The following is an 11,392-nucleotide window of genomic DNA, read 5'->3' on the forward strand; positions in this document are numbered from 1 at the left end:
TTGGCCTCACAAAATAATTTTTTCCCCTGTGAGTACAGTTCACATGATAATAAATTATCAAAGAAACTATTTAAGGCTCTTGAAGGTCCGGTTCATATCTTTTAAAACATCTATTCAAAATACCAAAGAAATAAATATCCAGGAGAGAAGGAAAAAAAAATAAACAATGAACAAAACAACAAAACAAAAGAACAAATAAAAATATATATATATTTATAAACTAAACAGAACAGAACTTCCTGGGGTCTTTGTTTCCCTTAAAGTCTACTTTGGACTGTCCTACTTAATTATTATTATTTTATTATTATTTTTTTTAAGTCTTAATCCGTGCTTTCTTTTAAAAATATGTAATTTTTTTCCTTTTTTTTTCTTTTAGGTTTTTCTTTTCTTTTTTCTTTTTTTTTTCTTTCTTTTCCTTTTATTTCTCCTTTCTCTCTCTCTGTGTCTCTGTCTCACCCTCAGCGGCTGGCGGGCGGCCGGGATGGCTTGGGATGCTCTCAGCTGGATGGTACCACCATGCCCAGCGGGTGCAGAGAGTCACTATCCAGCACCCAGCTGCCGATGCGGTAGAGGAGGCGAGAGTACCAGTGGATGCCAGGGGTGGCAGGAGCACCCACCAGGGTCCCCCCGCCGGAGGGGCACAGGGCGTCCAGCATCCCCTGGAACAAGCGAAAGGGAGCGAAGGCCAAATGCGCCCAGCTGTGCTCCTCGATGACGGCATAGCAAGAAGCCAGCACCCGGTTGATGAGGATGGTGCCCTGGGCGGTGAGGGGGGCGTAGGCTCCCGAAGCCTCCTCCTGCAGCGAGACGCTGTGCACGGCCGCCGGCAGGAGCTGCCGCCCGCCCTTGCCCAACACATAGACCCGTTGGCCCGGTCGGACGCGGCTGGCGAAGAGCGCCTGGCTGCTGGGGATCCCCTCCTGTGATTCGTTGTGTTGGGGGGCCACGAAGAGAAGGTGGGCGGCCGTCAGCAGCAGCCGGGCTCGGGGTTGCCGTGTCTCGATGGCGTAGAAGAGCTTGTGGGAGCTGTCCTCCCGGTCGAGGAAGGTGAGGAAGTCGCTGTAGAGCAGCCGTCCCTCTGCGTCGGCTGCCAGCACGCGGTCCCCAGGGCTCAGGTCCTTCACCAGCTTGGTGCCACCGTGCTCCAGGTGCACTGTGGCTGAGCCAGGGAAGCAGCCCCCTGATTTGGCCGCCACCGAGTTTTCTGTGCAAGAAGAGAGGCACAGTGGGGTTAGACAGGGCACCCACCAGGCTGGGGCATGGGGATACGGGGCGTGGGGACATGTGCCACTTCTCCAGCTGCCCTGACCTGCCCAAGAAGCATGGGTGCAGGATGCAGCCTCATTCCCCACTGAAGTTTCTTAATCATCATCTATCAACTTGCCCTGTTTGCACTCAGGTCAAATGACAGTCCCCCTCCTGCCAGATTTGAGGTGGTGCATCTCCATTTGGGTTCGGAGCTACAGGGGTCACTTGTCTCATTATGGAAATGGGCCAAAATATTTCCCCTGAAAAAGCTGTTCCAGAACCAATCTAGTCTGGAAGAGCTTCCCACTCAGATACTGTTTGCCCTGTGCCTGACACCTGATGTCGGATAACTTGCAGGCTTTCCAAGCCGAGCGATTTTGCTGGAATAAGGTTTCTCCTCCTCTAGGTGAGCAACTGTGCTCTCAATGCTCAAGGTTTCCACGCCACTCTTACTCAAGGACCCCATCTAGGGCAGCAAAGAGCAAAGGGCAAGAGGAGACTTTGGCTCGAGGAGCACACGAATTTGCACATCACCCCACTGGAAAAGCAAGACCCCAGATTTCCCGAGCGCCCCCTCCATTGGCCTGTGTGTGACCCCGCGCTGCCCCCCAGCCCTCTCTGCCCTTCTGCTCAACACAACGGCTGCTGGGGCACGTGTCGTCCTCTATAACAACCCTGCCTGGCACTTCCACTTCTCTGGTTCATTCCTGTTTCAGAAAAACCAAACCCCAAAACATCTCCTTGATCTCTTCCACCCCACTGGAAGGAAAATGCTGTTCTCTGTCGTGGGGCACTTGGTCCCCAGGCAACCCCACACCTGTTCCAGACCCAAGCACATCCCTCCTTCACCTCCTTCAGCTTTCAGAGTTACTCAGAGTTTAGCTACTAAATGTTGTTGCTTTCCAGTGCTCCCAAGAGGAATAATTGCAGGTTTAAAGAAAGCAGAAATAGTAATGAGACTTTGAGTCTCTCTTGCAAATCCCTTTCTGGAAGCTCAGCCACATGCAGGACAGTGGGAGAGGAGCTCTGCCCTGTTCCAGGCTGGTCTCTGACTTAACCAAGGGATGCTGAGATGTTCCTAAAAGCTCTGATTTTCTATATATTGGATTGTAGCCCATGGTATGTCACAGAAACAAGTGTCTTTGCTACAGCTGTTGACATTCTTCATCCCTCCCTTGCCTGGTTTCTCTCAGTTACTCCCTATATGTGTTGAAAGTCCTGGTAATTTATTTCCTAAAAGTGGTCAGATTTTATATTTTGCCCCTGTGGCTGGTACTGAAGCTCTTATGATTTAAATAAACCCACGGAGTGTCTCCTAATGACTTTCTCAGGAAGGACAGGAAGGGCAAAAATTAGACTGTTATTGATTTGCTAACGACTTTATCACTTCTCCTTCAGAAATGAAGCAGCGAGATCTCCAAGGCCTCTTCAGGGAGGACATGGCAACAAACAAGCTATGTGCTTTATGTGGAGCCCTCTGCTAGCAAACTACACCTTCCTACAAGCTGGCGGTAAAGGTCTGGCTTGAGCTTTGTTTGCATATTCAGGGACTTGATGAATAGATCTAGTAGTGTAGCAGCTCTACAAACATGCCAGTGAATTGGCAGAGGTGTGAAAATCCGCTGCTTTGAGCAGTGCTTGTTTGGGTTCTCTAATTAAAATCCAATAAAGGATCAGCATTGTCATTCTGATTCATGTAATAAATGCAGACACTCTTGGAAGAGAGGACACTTCCATTTTTTTCCCAGCTTCTTCCCCCCCTTTTCTCCCCCTCCCTATTTGTTCAGGTGCAGAAACCCTATGTGCCAATTCACACACATACTCTCCAAAAAACCCAGGACCTTCCAAGCACTATTTGCACAGCAGAGCCACTTTTCCAAGGCACTCAAGATGTGTATTTGAATTTTAAATGTAGAAGCTTGCTCTAAATACTTTCTGTAGCGCATTATCAATGTCCCTTTTACCACCCCTGCCTCTCCCTCCTCTGTCCTGGTTACAATAATTCAGGCCTTGGAGGAACTCTTCTTTGCATTCCAGTCTCTGGGATCATACTTTTTGCAAACAGAGATCTAGATAAAGAATCTTCCTGCCTGGTATTATGTGGTTTAATCTTCTCATAAGATGCTCTGTCATGAAATGAGGTTTGGACAGTTTGAAATCAGGCTGAGCGGGTGGAATTCAAGCCTGCTCCTTTGCAGCCCATCTGGTACAGTCACACGACCCTGCCTGACACCCTCTAAATATCGCCCCCAAGTCCGTGTGTGCCGAATCTCAATGAGCAGCTTGGGGTTACTTCTCTCCTACGAAATACCCATAGGGGTGGATTAAGGGGTGCTCTTGGGCTGAGGTCACCATGCACCACAATCGGACGCCTTGCGCTCTAAAGCCCATCTTCACTATTGAAAGGGATGTTTCATATCACCAGAGGGCTGATAGCTTTGCAGGGCCTCTTTTTGGCTAGGAAGGACTGGGGAGCTGAACAAAAGCAGTAGCAGTCTCTCAGGACAAAGCCTGAGTGGGCCAGGAGAGGTGCTACCCCGGCTCAGCCCCTGAGGAGCTTTGGGCTGGAGCTGAGGGATAAGCCCCTTTTGCAGACAGGCACGGCAAGGCCAGGCTGGTTTCTCTGTTGCGGGGCTGCTTATTTAGAAGCAAACGGCTATATTTAAATAAAGCCCATTATTTTATTTTGCAACCAAGTGTTTCTTGACACTTCCATCGGGCTGCTGAGCTAGAGGATGCTATTAAAAGGCACTTGAGCTGCCATGTGGCTGGGCGGAGGGAGGCGGCGGGGGGTGGGCTGGCACTTGCCAACCGTTTTGCTCCCCAAAGTGGTGCCAAGTGTCAAAAAATTAACTCGGTGAGTCGGGGATTTCTCGCAAGCTGTTCCCGGGTTGAGACAGTGTGTGGCGTTGTAAGCACAGGGGAGAGAAAAATATTACATGTACTTGTATCCCTATCTGGGAATTTCCTAGCGGCTGCCGCTGAAGGAGGTAGGGGACCACGTTACTTATTTATTTTCCTGGCCGGCTCCCACTCTGAGATTAGCGATCGCGAGTAAGGCGTGCAGCCAGCGGGGCGGCTGGAGACGGCCACTAGTGTTTGTGTTGAACATGCTCTTGGGATGGGGAAAGCAGCAAATCCCTCGGGGGGAGCAGAAGGGTGTGTGGCTGCGGCGTAGCGCTCCCGGGAAGGCTGGGCAAGCAAATCACCCAAATAAAACGCTGCCAAAAAAATGCTGCAGCTGGCTGGGCTTTTTCTTGTTGTTGTTTTCCCCCTTCTTTTCCTCCCTTTCCGCCTCCCCGCGCTGGCGGGGTCACTAAGAGGCGGGGAGAGGTAGGCTGCGCCCTCGGGGGGCTCCGCTCCGCATCGCCGGGGAGCCCCGACGGGGCGGGCAGGGCTGACGGGGACCCTGTGGGGCGCGGAGGAGGGAGCTCAGGGGGCACCGGGCAGGGCGCAGAAGGCTCTGGTGAGGGGAGGGCGCTGAGCCGTGTCCCGGGGGTGTCCCCCCACCCACCCATCCCGATGTGTCCCTGAGCAGTCTCTCCGCCTTACCTGCTTTGACGGAACAGTGGATGTGCGCCTTGGACTCGTAGTAGACCCAGTCGAAGCCGGCCTCGACGGCCAGGCGGGCGAGCATGCCGTACTTGCTGCGGTCCCGGTCCGAAGTGGTGATGTCCACGGCGCGGCCCTCGTAGTGCAGGGACTCCTCGGAGTGGTGGCCGTCCTCGTCCCAGCCCTCGGTCACCCGCAGCTTCACCCCGGGCCACTGGTTCATCACCGAGATCGCCAGGGCGTTCAGCTTGTCCTTGCAGCGCTGCGGGGATACGGGCACATGGGGAAGGGCGCATTGTGAGGGGTGCTGCAGCCAGGGGCAGACCTCCCCCTTCACCATCCATCCCCCCCAGGGAAGCATCCTGCCTTCCCTCCCCAGGCAAATCGGTGTTGGTGGTGTGTGTTCCCCCCTCCGCCCCGAACAGCGACGGGCCGAGCCAGGGCTGAGCATCCTCTCCTCCGTGCCAGGGAGGGACGAGGAGGCAGGTGAGGAGGAGGAGGAGAGTGAAACTTGGGGACACGAGGGGAAGAGGGGGTGAAACACCATGAAGACCCACCGAGACGGAGCCGCCCACTCCCCCAGCACCTGCCGCAGGGGCAGGGGGACCCCCGTCCCCATCACTGGCGCTGGGGTGTGTGTCAGTTCAAAGCCACCTGCACGGAGCAAATTCCTGCCGCTAAGTGCCCTGTCCCCTTCCCGAGAGCAAAGTTTCTGCCGAGAACAAACACTCGCCGTGTATCTTGGAGTCACGGATTCCACCCCGGAATGTCTCTCCGGGTCTTTTCAGCTTAATTCTGTGTTGAAAGGGGTCTCAATACATGTTAACAGCCTTTATGTGCTGGAGGGAGGGGTAGTTTGAGTTTGGTTTTGTGGTGTTTTTGGTTTTTTTTTTCTCTCTTCTCCCATCACTCATTAGAGCCCTCAAAGCAGCATGGGCTGGGAGCATTCCCTCCGCTTCAAACATACATCGGCGCTTACCTACAAAGCCGAGCAAATCCACACAATAATATAGCTCTTAGTGGGAAGATGAAAAGCAAGGGAGGGCCAAGAAGGGAAGTTAAGCGAAGCCGGGATGCTATGCAAGCTAAGAGACCCTTTGTGTGGAGTGAAACTTTTTCCAGCTCCTTGCGGGGAGCACTAGAGGGTTTTCCATCACCCCTCCGGAGCCGCCGGCCTTCCCCGGGGCTGAACCGTGCCCGGCAGGGCCGGGGGGCCTGCGGGGACCGAGCAAATAAGGGGGATAGGATGGGAAGGAGGTAGGGGAAGAGTGGCTACAGCTCTACATGGAAGGGGGGCGATTTCTACATGAAACCCTCAAAGTTTGGGGGGGATTCCTATCTTAGCCAAGGGGGAGAATAGACCTGCCAGCCGTAGAGGTAAAGGACTTTCAGCCTCCTCGAAATAGGAAATCAGCACCGAAAGCATTGAAAAGCACCTGACCGAAGGTTACAGGGTTGGAAACACACACGTTGCCAACTTTTTTCCGCCCTGTTTGAGAGGAAAATAACTAGCGGACATACACGATGTGGCTCATTCGATGTAAATATCTATGCGGATTAAAGCCACGGCGGGATGCAGTAAGCTGCTCTTCCCTCACTTTTGCTGGCCTGACTGGGATGCTTGGCCTTCTGCAGCACCACTCTCCCCAGTTTGCTCCCAGCATGCCAAGTAACAGACCCCAAAGGCCCCCGTCACAGCTCCCGGAAAGGTAAAGCCTCTCCATTATTCCCGACGACCGTACTTTTAAGGAACGCAACAACGTTACTCAAGAAGAAACTTTGCGTGTGTCCATGAACAGCCATAAAAAGCAATTCCACCAACACAAGGGTCCCCGAGAGATATAAAACGCAATCGTGAGCTCACTTTGGCCTCTCTGGCCTACCGTTTTATGGAAAGAGCCGGGTGTTTGGTTTTCGGCACTGTTCCCAGCAGCAAAGCCCAGCAGCACAAGGAAGTTGATTTATTTTTTTCCTCCCCTGGGCCCTCGCACACCTGAGAGGATGGATACGCTCCTCCATTGATTTACACGGGGAAGAGGGTGAAGGATCAAACATCTCGGCTACTGATAAGGCGACAGACGTGCGCGACACGGCGCTGTCCCGTCCCGGGCGCCGAGGGGCGGGCAGCGGGGCGGGCAGCGGGGCGGGCTGTGCCCAGGGGCTCCTGCCGCCCCGGCCCTGCCGTCACCAGCTCCCGGCTTCAGGCGAAATAAAGAAGAAGAAACGACCTCCTAAAGGACTTTCCTCTCTTTTATACCGCCTGAGCTGGATTGTGAGAGTCAAAAGCCGTGAAGCCCAGACTATTTATTAATTCATTGGGTCGTGTGCCACAAATCAAGCCCAATTCTGTTCAGCCACCGTGAAGCTCAGCAGGGCTGCCTCCACTGACGCTTTGTGTGGAGGCAAAGTTGTTCAACAAGCCCTCTCCTGCCAGCTCCTAATCTCTTCACAAATGAATTGCTTGAAGGAAACACTTAACAGGTACCTGTCAGTGTAAACAACCTGGTGGGCTTCCTAAATGCCAAGTTGATCTCTAAATTCCTCACATCACGCCCCGGTTGTGTGCCTGCGTTACACGAGATTGCCATTTTATTTCATACAAATTCCAGCTTTATCATACTGACCTGGCCTCCTTATCTCTCCCCCGGATCCAGCCAATGGCTGGGGTGGGGGGGAGGGAGAAGAGGAAGGGGGGAGCCTTCAGCAAACTGCGGTTGTCACCTGCAAAGTTGAGAACCTGACTTACCTACCTCTGTTTGCGTTTTTTCCCCCCTTCTGGAGTTAATATTAACTAGCGGCTAATGCATTCGGCAACTATTCTGCAAGTTTAACGATACTGCTCAGGGAAGATCTCTCCATGGTTGAAGGGCTCGCGAAGCAGGGCTTTAAAGGCTGGGATTTAACGAGAGCTTGCTGGCTGAGGGAGGGAAGGACGGAAAAGCAAGGCAGGGAGGCTGGCGGCAGGTCGGCACCTCGGGGCGCTGCGGACCCGGCCATGCCCGGGGGAAGGTGGGCAAGGGCAGCCTCTCCGCCCCCTCCCCAGCCCCACTCCGTTTCCCCGCTCCCTGCCTCGCCGAGGGGTGCCGGGGCCCGGCTCGGTCCCCCACCTCACTCCCCTCTTCGCCGCCGGGGACCCGGCCTTGCGGCCTCCACGTCTCTGCTGCCCCCAGCCCACCTCCCTCCTTTGTGTCTAAGGCACAGCAATAAGCACTGAAGGAGAAGGAAAAAAAAAAAAAAAAAAAAAGTATTTGTTTTCGTTTCGTTCGTCTGAGGGAAGTTGACAGAAGGTCAGGGGTTCAGATGCTGCCAGCTAATGCAGCGAGAGCGGTCAGCCGCGTAGCCGGCGCGGCGTGCCCCGGGAGAGAGCCACAGGGCCGGGAGCAGCCCGCACACCGCCCCGGCCCGCAGCCCACCTCTCCGGCCGGCTCCCCGCTCCCCGCCTCGCCCCGCTCCGCCACGCACACGCACCGGCGCAGCCGCGCAGGGAGGGATGCGCCGAGCCCCGCCGGGAGCCTGTCTCCCGCGGAGCCGCCGCCGCCGCCGGGCTGCGGAGGGAAGGGCGAAACCCGAGCCGCCGCGATCGATACGCGAGGGGAGTAAGTGGAGCTGAAAATGCGAGAGATGCGGCTGACTCGCCGCACGCCTCGCACCGGCGGTAGCCAGGGCGGAGGAACCGCGGGCGCGCAAGAAGGGCGCGGAGCGGGCCGCGCCCCGGAGGGAACCCACAGCCGCTCCGCAGCGCTCCGCACCCCTGCGCGGGGCAGCGGCGGGCGGGCAGAGGCGCGCCGCCGCGCTCGGAGGTACGGTGAGATTTAAGGTGGTCGGGAGGAGATGGTGGCGGCCGCCGGTCTCTCGCCCCGGGAGACCCGGCAAACGTGCGGAAAATCAGGCCGAGGAACCGGGAGAGTTTGGGAAATTCCACCCCTCACCCCCCTTGCCCCGCGTCCACTCCCCGCCTAGTCCTTCCAGGCGAGTCCTGTTCTAGCACTGAAGGTGGGGCTTAAATATATTAATATTAAAAAAGCGCTGTTGACCTATATTTGGAGGAAACCCATTGCCAGTGTCTAGATTGCATGTAGTTTCAGAAACTCCGGGATTGGCAGAGCAATTGACTTCACCGAGCTCTCTGTTGAGCATGAATAATAATTATGAGGTGACTCTCGGAGAGGTTCTGTCTCTCTCGCTCTTTTTTTTTTTTTTTTTCATAAAATGGTTCCGCAATCTGATTCCACCCGAGATCCAATATTTACCCAGTTGTAAACCTTGTGCCATCGGATTTTTTTAAAACAGAAGGTGATGCAATGCCGATAAGTTGCAAGTCCCTCCCCTATGGAAGTACCAGAGCATTGGTGGCGAGCATCCTTAAAGAAATATCAATATATTTACGCTCTGATGGGCACAATTGCAAATGATGGTATTGCAATACGAGCTATATAATACGGAATCAGGAGAGGAATGGTCGATCCGGCTTCAGCTGCCTTTTGTGAGTGCACGACAGCATGCTTACTAAATTTAGAATATGCTCGCGAGGAAAAATAATAATAATAATGAATGCTAAAATGAAATTAAGAAAAAAAAATAAATCATAGAAAAAAAAATCAAGTCAGCAGGCGTAGCAACCGAGGACTGTGTTTGTAATAATGAGTGAGTGGCCTGGCGGTCACTATACACTTGGGGTCCTTTGAGCTGTATGCAATTCGTTTGATCAAAGTGCATCCTTGGGGACAAATGCAAACAGCAATCTCTAACCAAGTTACAGGGAACGCCATGGCACGGTAATGACTGTAAGTATCACACAGATTCCCCCACCAAATATCTACATAGCTCAAGCTCCAGCCCCTGCTAACTTGTCTGGATAGATGGTATTTACATTCAATGGGGGAAACTAGCCGAGTTTGGAGGGGCGGGGGAAGGAGGGGGAGAGGGAAAGGGGGGGCTTTCAAAAATACTAAGACAGATGCGTCCTTTAGGATTGCTCAGAGAGGTTAACAAACACAAATACAGGTATCTCTGTGGCTCTACCTGAGTCATCAGTCTGTCAGCTCCCGTGTTCTCTTCATCCTTAAAAATAATGTCAGGGTTGTAATTTGGGGTTAGTTCTTTAAATCTCTCGGAGTTTCTTGTGATCTTCCCTTCATATCTTCCACTGGCCCCTAGGGTCTTCTCTGCCACATTGGGAATAAACTGCTTATAGGCTAAAGGGGTCAGCTTTTTGGGGTGTCTCCTTTTTCCAATGCCCCTGCCTGGTCCACAAGTCAGCCCAGAGGAGACTAAAAGAGCGCAGATGAAGCCCACCAAGAGAATTCTTGTCAACAGCAGCATTTCGTCCATTGAATCCAATTACTTCAAAGCTCTCTGTGCCTATCCCTGGCTGTTTCTCTACAGCTCTCTCTCCTCCTATGTCCTTGTCTGCTTTCTGAATCGTTATACTATCCACCGATCCCTAGCAAGACAGGTGCTGGAATGGCAGGCGTGAGGTCGCTGATAACGGAACACATCGGAGTTTGGTCGGGAGACAGCAATCGAGAGACAAAAAAAGGGTCTGATTTTAATGGTAGCAAAGCAAGACGCTTGTGAGAGGAGTCTGCCTTTAGTTCTATATTATAGCTGCCAGGGCCGAGAGCTGATTGGCCAAGGCGAGACAAGCTTGTCTTCTGATGTTTTAACCCTCAAAAAGGCAACAAATTCTTGAAAGATTTTTTTTTTTTCCTTTTACCTGAAGGGCTTGGAGCTGAGAGGGGTGGAGATCGCGCTTTCTTGGGATAACATCAATTACACGCTGGTTTTTTTTTTTTTTTTTCAAAAACTTTCTTGGCAGAATGGTACATTTGTCAGCAAGAGGAACAGATGCCTCTGTGAAAGAGGAAGAAAATAATAAATAAGATTAGCAGGCTGCCTCAGTGCACGTCAAGTTTCTAAGGGCAGTTGCAGTTAAATAAAATGCCGAATTATCGGGGAGCCAGGCAAATAGAAACGTATTGGGGAAATACTAAAGCCCGAAGTATATGCCATGTAAGAGCGCACCCACCTCAGTGGCTTTGTAACAGGTTTCTTCCCCCTGAAAAGGGAGATTGCTCTCCCTCCTAAAACATACATTTTTAAACACAGTCGCTTTTTAGCTGATAAATGACTACTTTAAAGGCAGAAACAAGTAAGTCTGATGGGAGACAGCAGTTACATGAAGTTAGCGTGTCTGACTTCTGTGGCAAACAACTGCAATATGAAGAGATCTAAATGGCACTTTTTTTTTCTCTTTTAAAAAATAAAATCAAGAGTATAACCCAGTCTAAAATAATATTGTATCTTCAGAAGTGCATGGAAAGTCAACTGATTAAAAATAGATGGTCTCCTGAGCACGCTGGGGCTGTATTCTTTGTTTCTTTGGTCGAAGTCGAAGAGGAGCGATTTAGACTCTTACACCTCCTTGCGGGGTGTCATTAAGTTTTTAAGAAAAGCATAGTGTTGAAAGCATCCGCAAACACAATTAACAGCGATCGATCCAAGCAAAGTGAATGGCAAGGGGATAAGTTTAATGTTAAATTAATTGTTATCTCATGCAGCGTGGCAACTGATGTCTTTATCCCGATCTCCA

The 11,392-nt window shown here is 52.2% G+C and overlaps 1 protein-coding gene across 1 annotated transcript; it reads right to left on the reverse strand.

The window, feature by feature from the left end:
- Positions 1-497: 497 nt before the first annotated feature.
- On the reverse strand, positions 498-10,131 carry SHH (sonic hedgehog signaling molecule). The gene is made up of 3 exons (XM_065629612.1): positions 9,823-10,131; positions 4,801-5,062; positions 498-1,204 (listed from the first exon to the last, which is right to left on the reverse strand). The coding sequence occupies exons 1-3, from the start codon at positions 10,129-10,131 to the stop codon at positions 498-500; spliced, it is 1,278 nt and encodes a 425-aa protein (XP_065485684.1).
- Positions 10,132-11,392: the final 1,261 nt, after the last annotated feature.

The sequence above is a fragment of the Caloenas nicobarica genome, chromosome 2 (genome assembly GCF_036013445.1).
Source record: "Caloenas nicobarica isolate bCalNic1 chromosome 2, bCalNic1.hap1, whole genome shotgun sequence".
NCBI classification, from domain to species: domain Eukaryota; kingdom Metazoa; phylum Chordata; class Aves; order Columbiformes; family Columbidae; genus Caloenas; species Caloenas nicobarica.

What these genes read in the sequence shown, in the direction of transcription:
- SHH (XM_065629612.1), bottom strand. Translation starts at nt 10,131, where the DNA reads ATGGACGAAATGCTGCTGTTGACAAGAATTCTCTTGGTGGGCTTCATC. An exon ending in CTGACAGACTGATGACTCAG is followed by an intron (nt 5,063 to 9,822) that starts GTAGAGCCACAG and finishes GTATCCCCGCAG; the next exon opens with CGCTGCAAGGACAAGCTGAA. An exon ending in CCACTGTTCCGTCAAAGCAG is followed by an intron (nt 1,205 to 4,800) that starts GTAAGGCGGAGA and finishes CTTCTTGCACAG; the next exon opens with AAAACTCGGTGGCGGCCAAA.